Source organism: Oreochromis aureus, linkage group 12, assembly GCF_013358895.1.
Source record: "Oreochromis aureus strain Israel breed Guangdong linkage group 12, ZZ_aureus, whole genome shotgun sequence".
Taxonomy (NCBI): Eukaryota; Metazoa; Chordata; class Actinopteri; order Cichliformes; family Cichlidae; genus Oreochromis; species Oreochromis aureus.
In genome coordinates this window covers 1,476,068-1,489,727 of record NC_052953.1, presented here as the reverse complement: position 1 = coordinate 1,489,727, position 13,660 = coordinate 1,476,068, and the positions used below count along the sequence as shown (strand labels likewise).

Here is a 13,660-nt window from a genome sequence, read left to right as displayed (position 1 = left end):
TCACAGGTGGACTTGCTGTATTTTGGAACATTATCTCTTTAAGATAATGATCCACTTCTACTTTGGTAACTACACAAGTTCAGCAAAGATCCATCGTCTGTGTTAAAAAGTGAACCCAAATCCATTTTACACCCAGTCCCAGTCTAAAGCCTAAATCTGGTTTCTGCTCTCTCTGAGGATCAGCGTGTCAGAGTTTGAACAGAACGAAGTGTCGGAGGCAGAAAGAACGAGCGAGTCCGAGTGCAAAAACAGAGAAACAGTTTATTTTAGTAAATAGTGAGCTTTTCACTGCTGTACAACACTGGCATCTGTAGGTTGGCACACTTTAAAGGGACGATCCACCCAAAAACTGAACAAAATCAAAACAGAGTTCACACACATCATCGCCGCTGCGACGTCTGTACAAGCTCCGCTGCTGGACTCGTAACGGCTGCGTGCCCTGCTGGTCCGGGATCCCGTTTAATGTGTTTTCCTTTCTTTTTTGGACCATTAACCCGACAACAAATGTCATCAGGGACACGGGGGGGGAAATAAAAGAAGAAGAAACAAAAAGGCACCGAAAGCCACAACAGACAGCCGGACAACTGAAAACTACACGGACATGCAACTCACATCGATTTACACAGAGCTAATATATGCATGCAAAAACAACACTGCTCTGAACACACACACGCACACACACGCTACACACCAAAGGTTTCCTGGAAAGTACAAACGGCTCCTGAACGCACCACTCCACATCAGGGAGGCTCGGCATCCACATCACCCCCCAAGCCCGACCCCCACCCCGGAGTCTCTCAGCACATCCTGTCGTAACTGTAGTGAAGCCAAGTGCATTATGGGTAACACACCTAACAACGTGACTCTAGAGCCGCCGTGGATGGGATGAACAGATTCTTGACTTAAGCCTGTGTGAAATGTGCCGGAGCTCACGCCACAGTGAGCAGACATTCGTGCACGTGTATGAATCCACCATCCAGAACGTGTTCAGGTTCCTGCGTCCTCCAGCCGATAAAATAAAAATACAAAACAATCAAATCAAATCGGAAGAGTTTAGAAAAACAACAGATGATTTCAATCTGAGACAAACCGACAAAGAGCTCTAGACTCCGACGCACGTGACAGGACGAGGACACGGCTTCTAGAGCCTAAAGAAAAACAACATAAGGTGGGAATCCTTCAACGGCATTTTCATCATGTGCACTCTGACGGGATATTAAAGTACAGATTCTAGAATCTGGGAATGTCCGTTTGGATCTGTGTGGGATCAGATTCCTTTGCTTTCAGCGTTTAGAAAAACAACTCTGAAAACAGAACCTCAACCACAACAAGCTTCAATTAGAACTCACACGTAAACCAGAACAGAGACAAATGTTTTCTAGAATCTGAAAACAAACAGACCAAAAACAGCTGCAATGTTTTCCTCACATCGCACCGAATCAAACCGCAGCTCTCAAACAGCTTCAAATGTGAAGGCTCCATTTTCTGCACGTACGCTCTAGAAGGAAACTGTCGACACGTCTCCATGTGGTGTCCATTGATTCTACAGCAGCCTGGAATATAAAATCTATTTTACTGCAATTCTGGAAACAGATTCTAGAAAAAAGTGTTACAGGATTTAAGATTTGTTCTAGACGCCGTAAAATATTCCAGCGCTGTTTGAGATCAAACCTGAAAATGTTCCAGTTAAATGATTCTAGAATCTGACCGTCCAGAACCAACACAGACAGGATGAAGAGCGGGGAAAAAACAGAGGAACAAACAAAATACTGAAAAAACAAATAAATGTTCCATTACATAATGTCTAGGACAAAAAACAAGACTTTTTCCAACACTTGAAAAAACGTTTTTGTTCAATCAATCAAATATCCTCCAGAACCAGAGTCAGTGTTTACTAAGCAGCACATAGTTTGATGTAAAACCTCCGAGCCCAGAACATTAGCTGAACTGTTGAAAGATATGTTGTCAACTCTGGAAGTCATAATCATCTTTCCAAACCAGATCCATTCTTGAATCGGAGATTTTCATGGGAAACAATACTGAAAAACAGACTCTAGAACAAAACAAAAGTCTAGAATAAAAAAAACAATTATCCCACAAAAACCTCATAGAAGCTGAACATGTTTGATTTTCTAGAATATTTCGACCTTCATGTTCTAGGATGTATAGCTGGGCAGTTTAGGACAGACGTCGGGACAACATCAAACAGACTCCTGAATGATTAAAACCCCCCAAAATAATAAAATAATGAAGACAATAAAATGTCTGTTGTATACGTTGACGGAAACGGAGAAACAGGGTCCAGAAGAGCAGGTTAAGGTCCAAATCTGAGAGGATGTTAAGATTTCTAATTCAGATTTGGCCCAGAATCAGAGAATCTGGGGCTCTCAAGATTGTCTACAATGTTTGCCTCAGTGTTGTAGAACTTGTGGGAAATCTAATAGAAAATCTTAAACCTAAACGGCAAACGAACGCGGTGAGTGTTAAACTCGGGTATTTTAGTTCTAGAGGACGAAGATTTGTTCTAGAGCTTGGAAATGCAGAGTCCATGATGAGAACTTTAAACCGTTTCCTCGCGGTGGAAAAAGGGGGGAAGACACGCTGATGAGACTCTGCTGTAAACCAAAACATATTTCACCTGGAACGTGTCGTCTAACAGGAACGTTCTGGACTGAAGTCCGTTTGGATCCAGAATCAGAATGAGCTGTTTGGAAACTACAAAGGAAATTATGTTGGATTTTTAAACATATAGTTTGAGATTTTTTAATCAGGCACACGAGATGTGGTTCAGGCAACATGGCTGTTTATGCGTCAGTTGTTTGGTGCAAGAAAAAAAAAATAAAAAAGAACCATCTACTGTGATGGGCGGAGCTACATCAGCTAAGAGTTTATGCTGTTTTACAGCGAGCCGTGAACCCGGGGACGAGCGCCCAAATCCAGAGTCAGTGAGCAAAGTGAGATCCGTCAGTGATAGAAACATTATTGTACACACCTGCAACAGCCGCAAGCGTCCTACAGCTAAGTGGGTAATAAAAAGTAAACAGATAAAAACATAAAGGTGTCAATACAGAGAAAAGGTATGACACAAACCATGTAAACTCTACAGCAGCAGCAGGAGGAAGGGGAGCACATCTTTATAAAAAAATGATTTTGTGTTTAAGATCCGACGTCAGCTTCGGAGCCAACCAGGACAGCTGTTTTTACGATGGAGACGACAGATGTGAACCCAAAGCGAACACGAATCGCAGCTGCAATGATGGAAAACATGCTCAGAAAACGGCAGTCTGGTGTCTTCATTCACACTTTGCTGTTTCCTGGATGCTGAATTTGGGAAAACAAACACTGAAGATGTTTGATGTGAAACAAATGATTGTGGGACACAAACAGCAACAAGAAAGAGACAAGTGATGAAAAAGTGTCTGTTTGCAGATAGACGTCGTCGAGAATGCGGCTCCTCAAGTCCCGGCCCTTCATCAACCCCCGCAGAGCTGCTCGCCCCCCTCTTTGTCAGATAACGGAGGTCTCAGTGGGTCCGACGGGGTTCAGGGAAGGGAGTACTTATTCAGAAAACCTTGTGTTCTCTGTGGGGGTCTCAGGATCGAGTCTTCTTTACACCTCTGGGTGAAGCAGATTTTATTTATTCAAAAACCGATGTTGTGAAAGTGGAACGATGAGCGATGGACGACTGGAGCTGGTCTGAATGGCGCTGTCTGGATTTTTGTCCTGTTTTAAGGCATTTCACCAAAGAGAGTACAGAGCTGACTGGTCTCCACTGGGCAGAGGGTTTCTGGGGGGGTTGGCGGTTCTCAGTAAGTCTTTTTTAAACAGGGTTTCTGGTCTTAGGAGGTCTTGACCAGGTCGTAGACATAGATGTGGAAGTCGTCGTCGAATTTGATGAAGTAGACGGAGGGTTTGGCCTCCACCTGGTGGATCACCATTCCCGACCTCTTCCCGCCGTCCTCTTTGGCATACTCGACCTGTTTGCCCACCAGACTGTCGACCACCTCGCCGGGCTCTCGCTCCGCTGTCACACTGTCGTCTGCAGACACAAACACAGAGAAAAGGTCAACTTTATTTATCGTCTTTGCAGAATTTGATCACGGGGCGATTGATGGAGTGTTAAACACACCAAAGCAGCAGGTGTTTGATAATCAGGACGTCGGGCAGGGTTTTAAATGAAGTACCAGCAGTAACATTTACTCGAGTATTCTGCCTCATGAAACAGAAAACCAAAGCAGCGCTGAGCTTGTTTGAGTGAAACCTTGAAAGGAACCCACATCAGCCAGCGTGGAAGCAGAAAGCGTCTGGATGGCAAAGAAGCCGATAAAGGCCCACATGTGGATTACTCTCACACACAGGAAGGAAGCTGAGCCTGCGAGCACTGGCAGCGTTCCCACTCATGAACACGTTGGTTCTTTGATGCTTCAGCGCTCAGTTTCCTGCTTCGCTTTTTACTGAAACAGAGAAAAACGGGGCGAGCTGTGACGCCGCCCAGCGCGCTCACACTCACTGGAGTCGGGCATGATGCGCAGGTCGCCCTCCTTGTAGTCGTCCAGCAGCTGGTACATGTAGAGCACCGGGTCCTTCTCGTAGGTGATGTAGAACCAGGAGGTCATGATGGGAGCGCGGGCCAGCACCATCCCCCTCCACTCCTCCTTCGGCCCGTCCTCCGTCTCGAACATGTGCTCCACCGCTTTACCGATCATCGTGTCTGCCAGCAGCGAGTCGGTCACACGGGCCGGAGCTGGACCAATCGCGGGACAGAGAGACACACGGAGAGGTGCGGTTACATCATCGGGACGCCGGGCAGGATTTTAAATAAAGTAACAGCAGTAACTAAGTGCATTTACTCGAGTATTTGGCTTTATCTGCAGCAATACAACAGAAAATGTCTGACACAATGAGCCAATCAGCAGCCGCTGCTGCGGACCTCGATGTCAATAAAGTTTGTGACAGTCACACATTAAAACTCGTCTGGCCGTGTGTCGCTGCGGCTGACAGCTTATTTCTGCCACGAGCCACGAGCCAAACGCGGCGGCCATGACGGGCGGCTCCTCACCCACTCTGTCTGGCAGAACCTCCAGCCCCACCACCCGCTCATCGGTGTACAGCTCCAGGCCGTAGATGCAGTCGAAGCCGTCGTATTTGATCAGGTAGAGGGAGGGGTTAACAGGCACCTGGTCCAGGACCGTCCCCTTCCACTGCGACGACTTACCTGAGAGGAAGCAGACACGTAAACACCAGCACAGGTGACTCTTTGTCACACGATGTTTAACTTCCTGCATTTCTATAAACCATCATTTGATCCACTGACGGACATGTTAATGTTTAACTCGCCAAACTAATCAAATATGAAGCATCAAAAGGAAAATGAGACATCAGAGGAGAATCACATGGAGCCGACTTACTGCCCTCCTTCCAGATGTGCTGGATCCTGCAGCCCACGATGTTCCTTCTGGGCTGAGTCAGGGTCTTACTGGGACCCACGCTGGTCCTCTGCTTCCTGCAGGGAGGAGGTTCAGACACGATGAAGGCGAGGAGGAGAAGATGGTGTGACACCGGTGCGAGCTGGTGACTTTTCATTTATTTGTTGTGTTTTTTAATTAAAAACTTTATTGTACAAATGGAAAAAAAAACAAAACTGTTTTACTTACTTGTGCGGATTCTTTTTCTTCATCATGTTTGCAGAGATGCCCGAATGTCCTGAAACACACAAACACATCAGTCTGATGACAAGCCGGCGGCGTGTCACGGACATGGGTGTAGCGCCTCACTCATGTAACTCACCTCCGTCCGCTCGGGGCCGCGGCGCCGCTGGGCTCTTGAAGGGGGTCTTCATTCATCCACCTGTAGAGGAGCAACCAACCACACCAGCGGTCCGGGCTAAATGCTGGGAGTTTGTGTTAAGATGAGGCTGACGTAGCGGGTGGAGGATGAGGATGGAGGAAAGGAGGGGTGGGGCAGGAAGGGGGAAAGGGTGGGGAGAGGAGGGAGGAGGCGGGAGTGAAGGAGCACCAGGAATTAGGCTGGACCCTGGAGAGGCTGCATTCAGGCCGGGTACAGACTAACGCCTGGAAGTGACGTCACAGCTGCCAGAACCTATAAGGGAACGATGCGTTCAATCTGAGGAGGAAAAAACGGAGACACGGACACGTAAACGCCAACTTTTTACATCAGAGTGATGAATTTAATCTGTCCAGAAGATGTTTTAATACAACCACTACGTAAAGTTTAAAACGCTTGTTAAAGAAAAGCCAAAGAAAAATGTATAAAAGAAAACAAACAAACAAACAAACAAACAAACAAACAAACAAACAAGGCACACGAGGCTGAAACAGGAAGTCTGAACGACGCATCCTGACAGTTAAACAACAAAAACTCCAACAGGAAACTCAGTTTATCAGTAACGAGTTTAACAACATTTGATTGGATGAGAGCAGCTGCTGGACTGGAGGTCAAAAGGTCAGCAGAGTGACTCGTGGTGAACAGCAAGGACTGATTAGCCTGATGAGTCTCACAGGTCGGACTGAATGCAGCGACGTTAAGGTTTTATGGATCCTGACCAATCACAGCAGCCGAAGGCGTCTCCTTTTAAATCTCTGCTGAAGGTAAAACGTCCAGCGTTGGATAAATTTAAAGCAGAGTTTGTGACTAATCTGATTACTGGTTGGCAGTCAAAGGCTCTAAAGGTCAGAGGTCAAAGGTCAGGAATGCTGCAACCCGCTGTTTGTTAGTCAGTGAGCAGTGAGTCAGTCCCATAGACTCACATGTTAAAACAAAAGAAACAAACATGTTTACAGCCTGATCCGCTCTTTAAGTGATGATGTATGAATTCTGCTTCAGGGCCCAAACTGCTCTGTGTTTATTAAGGCTGTTGTGTTTTTAACATGTTTAAATGTTTTGTATCTTGTTCTATTTGATGTCAACAGGCCCCTAAAAACAGTCAGTGATCACTGTCGGCCTCTCTTGGTTTTAATTATTATTGCTATTCATTTTAAAACGCAATTTTTAAGCCCTTACGATGTAGGTACAGCCCAGCCCATGCAGCAGTATATGAATGACTAACCTGGTATTGTGGATGGATTATCTCAGTTGTTCTCCTGACTGAAGTTTGGTCCGTTTACAGCATCCTGCCATGCGACTGCATTTGTCCCTAACCATCGGGAACCCTCACGTTAACTTTTATCGAGTGGAAAAAAGTTAGCGTTCATCCTCCAGCTTCACTGTGTTTATGCTATGCTAACATAGCTGTGTCGCTAGCGGTCACGTAGCACATCATTATATAGCAGCTAGCCCAACTTCAGTAACCCTACAAACGTCACTGCTGTTTAGTTTTCTGTCTTCGTTTATGTTGGAAGTGACAGCAGAGCTGTAGATGGATCATTTCCTCCTCGAGCTGTACGGGACCAGGATGGTTCTATAATTCTGGATCACAGCTGTATCTGTCAGCTTTAGGCCTGAAATACAGCACTGAACTGAAGCTAACACATGTTTATTCGACTCCTGCAAATCTGCAGGAATTGAGGAAATTCAGGTTGTGGTTAACAGCTGAAACAACAAAGACAGCGCCATTGTAAGTATACGGTCCTCACCATCTTTTAATGACACACAGATTATTAATTTAATAGATGTTTGATCGTTATCTTGTAGTTTTTAATGAAAGCTCCACGTTTTTGCTCTTGGACTCTACTACAGCAGTTTTGCATGATCCAAAGTTCAAAATAATCCTTCTTTGTCTCATGTTGGGCATCGATGCAGTGAGATGGTAGATATTATTCACATTAAAAAATTAAAAACATAACACCTGTGCATGAAAAACAAATCCAAGCAGACGCATATCCACATAGTCTTTTAATATATATTATCATATTTAATAATATAGTTCCTGCCAAATAAGAAAGCGAAGCGAAACCAGCCCTCCTACCATCTGATAAATCAGCTCAAGGACCACGAGAAGTCAGTTACCCTCGTCACTTCCTCTCTAGAAAGATCAGATCTACGTAAAAACAGAACTGCAGCAGGTAGAACAGTCAGTGTGAACGATGACGCCATCCTCTGGTAACCAAACAGAAAACAGGACCGAGCCTGAAAATCCCCTCCACGCTTTAACCAGGTCACAAACGGCGGCGGGAGGATTCGCACCGAGCTGCTCCTGATGTTTGCAGCTGTCACCGCACCTGCAGCAGAAACCACAGACCTGCTGCTGCTGCGACACCAACCGCCGGGTCACAGTGACATCACCGCGTAACGACAGACTCGCAGCAGAAGAGGAGGATAGAGGGTCACTCTGAGAAGCATCCTTTAAACTCCGGACAGGTGAATGAGCATCTGCAGGGAAACCTTCTCACACTGAATCCAAACAGGGACCCAAACAAACCCGTCTGTAAGCGCCACACTGACTAAACCTGACACTTTATTTAAGAATATCATCATCTGATCAACAAACTCTGGACTGTATATGATATGGTTAATGCAATATTTCTACCATCTTGAACTGAATCCATGTGTGTCCGCTTCAAACCCAAATATCTGCTTTGTAATCATCTAAAATGACACCAAAGCTGCTCACCTACATCCTTTAATGGCACACCCCGCTCACAGACAAGCGCACGTCAGGAAGAAATAAGACACTTATTTATTAAATCTGATTTCCAGACAATATTCTAAATAGATCTGGTAACATTAAGAGTTCGTTAGTAAAGGTGACTTATTCTGCTCTCTCACAGTAGCTCTGTGTGATTTGCAGTTCAAAATAAGCCTTTGTTTCCTCACACTGCAGCCTTTCCTCCTAAGGCTTCTATTTTCAGCGACCTGTTAAAATCCACCAGTGACCCGTTTAAACTTAGCTTGAATCCGGTTTGAGTTTTGTATGAAAATATAACGGCTAAAACTTTTCTCTACAATTTAACCATTGAGTTACTTTTACAGAAATCATTAAGACCAAAGTGCTTCATTCAGATTTACTGGAATGGTGAGCAACATACATGGAGAACCGTGGCGACCCCTTCAAAGGTCATGAAGTCTGACCCCGTGTCCTCGGTGCATGTGGAACGATCTGCAGATTAAAAGCAAAAAAAGAGGTTTTGCTTTAAAATACTGACTTTGTTTGTAAATCTAAGAGTTTTTCACAGCGCTGCGTTATGTTGTTACAAGTGTTTCCAACTCATGTCGTTTAAGTCATGGCTTTTGTTCCCTGATGGTTGATCGCTGCTCGCTTGCCCCTTCAAAGCAGGAAATTTCTCAGTTTTGTCCACCTCGTGGAATGTGGCCTCCCCCGAGGCTCCATGCTGGAACCACTCCTACTTAGGGATGGGTATCGAAAACCGGTTCTTGTTGAGAACCGGTTCCCACTGTTTCAATTCCTTGGAATCGTTTGCCATTTTTGCAAACGATTCCTTATCGATTCCAGTCGCCCGAATGACGTCACCACGTTGCGGAGCGTCGGAGCGTACCTGGCAGGAAACACGGCGCCTAAGCGGCTCAAACGCTTAAAAGTTTGTTTATACTTTACGAGAACGGATGACAACAGGGCAACTTGCAATACTTGCAAAGTAGATATTTCATTTAAAGGAGGAAACACTACGAATATGCAAAAGCATTTGCTCACAAAACACGCGATGACCTTAAATGAATGTCGTGTTTTTAATTCCGCTCCGGACTCGTGAATCTCAACCCAGCAGCAGCGGTAACGTTTGCACGTCCTCTCCCGTTAATGCGGCAGGTAAATAATCAACTAACAGTGCATATTATGTTAGCGCGATCTGCTTTATTACAAAACCTGCCATTACTGTGCATTTAGGTGACCATGATGAGACAGACAGACAGAGTCTGGCTGGCGCTTGCTGGCAGTTGTCGCTGCAGTCCACCGGTAGCGTCTCTTTTCAGGCCCGAATGTCACCGAGCAGTGACTAGTTTGTGGTCAAAACCTTGCAGCCATTTGCCACAGCAGATGGTAAGTGAATGTGTTTAATTGTAGGCAGGGACATTACTGGATATTCTTGTGTAATTGCTACAGAATAATTTATGTTATACTTTGTTATTGCTACAGAAGAATATTTATTTTATTATTTTACGTTTACAATTTTCCCTGGGGACCCTGTGACACCCCACTGAAGAGCCGTAGGCTGTGGATCTCTTAAGATCTCACTGTTGGGTTTGTAAGGCCATGTTACTCCTAAATTTCTATCTTGTTCAAAGAGAAGATATAAAACAGTTCTAAGCTAATCGACGTTAGTGTTCTCCTTTTTAAAAACAAGAATCGATAAGAGAATCGATAAAGAATCGAATCGTTAAACAGAATCGAAAATGGAATCGGAATCGTGAAAATCTTATCAATACCCATCCCTACTCCTACTTTCATTAAATGTGCTTCCTTCTTGACTTTTATCTAACTTTTATACATTTTTCCATCTCCACTGCCAGCACGCTCACATTTCAGTCCAGAATGAAACATCATGGGATGTAACGCACTTTGGCTCTGCTCCTATTGTGACAGTAAGTGTGGGGAACTTGTCTGGATTTAACCTGAGAAACAGAAGTCCATATCTGAGGGAATTCCTGCTCTACACGTAGATGCCTGTAAGACGAATAGCATCAGTAAACTCAGGCTACGTCCACACGTACACGGGTATTTTTGAAAACGGAGATTTTCCGTTTTCGTTTAAAAAAATAATCCCGTCCACACGTAAACGCAGACATGAAGGAAAACGCTGCTAGGAACACGCCAAAGCAACAGGTGGCGATATATTCCTAACCGTGTAGAAATGTTGGCCAATCAGAAGTCTAGAAGCCTCGGTAGGAAATAGTAAACAAAGATGGGGCATAGAAGCAGAACCGAGTGGTATGTGTGGAGGGACAGTAACTGTGTGTGTATGTAAGCATTTAAACACTGCAGAGAGTAAAATTAACAGTATTGTAGAAATTCATTTCACCGAAACAATAACCTGGCGCACAGTGTGACGTCAAAAAAGGCGCACACCTTTGACGCTGTGTTTTCTCCGTTTTCCTCGTCCACACCTAAATGCAAAAACGGAGTTTTCGAAAATCTCCACGCTGGCAGGCGTTTTTAGAAATCTCCGTTTTCAGTGACCGAAAACGCCGTTTACGTGTGGACGAAAGGTGCAAACGCATAGAAAAATCTGCGTTTTCAAAATACCCGGATACGTGTGGACGTAGCCCCAGTTTGAAACGATTATTGGAAGGTTTTCTAATCGTGGTTCAGAGATGTCACAGAGAAACAACAACAGATCTGACAACTACAGAAGTTCGGGGACACTAGAAACTAAAAAGAGACAATTGGACTTAAATTTAGCGCGAGAGGTCCGACATCTCCCAAAGTCGTGGAGCACAAAATTATGAAAAATGAATTTGATTGTTTTAAAAAACCAAGCAAACAGAAGGTGTGCAGATGAAAGAAAATAAAGTAGATAACAGCAAAACACCTACGTGTGAAGTGTCATTAAGCTCGCGAGTAGTATCCTCGAGTATCCTCTCCACAGTGATAACCTCCACCCACCCAGTGGGAAGCGTTTAACGGCCACTTGGAAACACCTAAAACTTTAGTTTGCTGACTTTTTTTTTTTTTTTTTAGCTCTGCCATAAAAAATACTTTAGTTATTATGATTACACCTTTACTCCACGGGGGGGGCGGGGACCTCAGGTGTTTGCCTCCGGACTGTGTGGCAGGTGAGGACGGCCTGCTGACACCGCACACACTCACTGTTGTGGCTTCAAACCCGCACACAGCGGTTCTTAGAGCTGCTCCCTCCGCACCTGAAGGCTGGAGGAGCTCGTCCTGCTGCTGATGGTGATGGTGGTGGTGATGATGATGATGAAGATGACCACGCAGAGGTCACACTTTACCCCCCCGCCCCCCTCCTCCTCCTCATCGAGCTGCATCCTCACGCTAAATATCAAAATATGCGCGCAGCTAATTGGCTCGTTCCCCCGCACGCGCGGCGGCCATGTTGCGCCAGTACCGAGAAAACCCGCAGCGGTGCGAGAGCAGGCGCAGGCGAACAAAGGAGAGGGGAGGTCTGCTGCGGAGAAAACGGCCGCTGAGCGCGCGGCTCTGCACACAAACAGCGGCGCACGCACGGCTCGGTCACCGGCGGCGCGTGAGGGTCGCACGTTCTTACCGACACAGAGATCAGAAGCGCCGCATAATCCCGATCAGCCGCCGAGGCTCCAAATTGATCCGCTCAGCCTCTCTTTGGCGCTCCGCTGCGTCAAGCTAGCTGCGCCAAGATGGAGGGAGGGCGGGAAAGAGGCGGCGCGCCCCTTCAAAATAAGAGCGCCGACTTACGTATTACCGCCAAAGTAAAAGTGGGAGGAGCACAGACTGTACATAAAAGATGAAATGAAGGAAATGCTTTCCTTCAAGTTTTATGTGGACTTTTTTTTATCTCCCAGTCACCACTGAAGTTAAAAAGTGTTTCAGATTAAAAGCAGGAGACCTGATCAGCTGTTTTCAGTGCTGAACAGCTTACTCTCCCACAGGCTTCTGTAGAATCACTTGCCACAGATCGCCCCCTCAAGGCGACTGTTGTTGTGATTTGGCGCTATACAAATAAAATTGAATTGAACTTTAAAACGTCCACAAGGGGGCGACCCGTGGCAAGTGATTCTACAGAAGCCTGTGGGAGAGTAAGCTCTTCAGCACTGAAAACAGCCAATCAGGTCTCCTGCTTTTAATCTGAAACACTTTTTAACTTCAGTGGTGACTGGGAGATAAAAAAGTCCACATAAAACTTTAAGGCTCGTGTAGCAACAGAAACGCCAAACTCAAAGATATTATAATAAACACACAGGCCAGAATATGACATGTTAAAATTCTGGACGATCAACATTTTAATATGACAAATAATGACACAGTACAAGATCATCAGCGGAAAGCAGAAAGTGGAAAACCCTGACCTATAGGCTTATTGAAATTGCACATTGAAAGTGTGTATCACTAATTGACAGACTGGGTTTAATAACTCTTATCTTTTCTATTATTATTCTTATGAAATAAAATCCTTTATGTAAACAGGCAATCTCATTGATATTAAGGTCTCTTTGTCAGGAGAGTACGCAGAGACAGCCGCACAATAAAACGACACACGATCACTTTTTGGAGCTTTTTCCAGTTTTAGGCAGCAAAGTAAATCCAGTTTTTCCAAGTTCAGTGTGAATCACAGTACAGCTGATGTTAAAGTGTGACCTGTTTTTAAGTATTGTCTTTAAATGTAATAAAAAATATAATAATTTTAATGTATCCAAATTTAGATTGGAGTTGTGAATGGCAGAGAGAATACTGTTTATGTACACAGTGAATAAAAGAGGTCCATGAATGGATCCCTGTGAAACACCTGAACAAACAGTGAGGAGGACTCGGCCTAAAAGGAGGTGTCTATCAGAAAGGTAATGATAAACCGTCAGAGGGAGTGTTCATCCAGGGCTACGGAGACGTGTGTTTTAATAAAATTCTGTGATCTACTGAATCAAATGATTTTTATGGGTATATGAAAAGTGCGGCACATTACTGATGCTTCTCAGAGCTGAGTACACAAACAGTAGCTGATGTGCTGTGATAACATCCTGAACCCTGACCAAGAAGTGTTATTTGATTTCAGATACACCTTCAATTTAACATTCATTCAAGACTTAAGACTGTTTT

The 13,660-nt window shown here is 44.8% G+C and overlaps 1 protein-coding gene across 4 annotated transcripts; it reads right to left on the bottom strand.

The window, feature by feature from the left end:
* Window positions 1-241: 241 nt before the first annotated feature.
* On the bottom strand, window positions 242-12,273 carry spinb (spindlin b). 4 transcript variants are annotated; one of them, XM_031733622.2, is made up of 8 exons: window positions 12,138-12,248; window positions 8,985-9,055; window positions 5,788-6,123; window positions 5,655-5,703; window positions 5,409-5,503; window positions 5,060-5,215; window positions 4,511-4,744; window positions 242-4,039 (listed from the first exon to the last, which is right to left on the bottom strand). In XM_031733622.2, the coding sequence occupies exons 3-8, from the start codon at window positions 5,837-5,839 to the stop codon at window positions 3,840-3,842; spliced, it is 786 nt and encodes a 261-aa protein (XP_031589482.1). In that variant the 5' UTR covers window positions 5,840-6,123; window positions 8,985-9,055; window positions 12,138-12,248; the 3' UTR covers window positions 242-3,839. The 4 variants fall into 4 exon arrangements, with proteins under 4 accessions (XP_031589482.1, XP_039476914.1, XP_031589481.1 ...); XM_039620980.1 differs by lacking the exon at window positions 12,138-12,248 and adding an exon at window positions 11,446-12,090; XM_031733621.2 differs by lacking the exon at window positions 8,985-9,055 and having other exon boundaries at window positions 12,138-12,273.
* Between the last annotated feature and the right edge of the window lie 1,387 nt (window positions 12,274-13,660).

What these genes read in the sequence shown, in the direction of transcription:
- spinb (XM_031733621.2), bottom strand. Translation starts at nt 5,839, where the DNA reads ATGAAGACCCCCTTCAAGAGCCCAGCGGCGCCGCGGCCCCGAGCGGAC. An exon ending in GCGGCCCCGAGCGGACGGAG is followed by an intron (nt 5,704 to 5,787) that starts GTGAGTTACATG and finishes TGTGTGTTTCAG; the next exon opens with GACATTCGGGCATCTCTGCA. An exon ending in AAGAAAAAGAATCCGCACAA is followed by an intron (nt 5,504 to 5,654) that starts GTAAGTAAAACA and finishes TCCTCCCTGCAG; the next exon opens with GAAGCAGAGGACCAGCGTGG.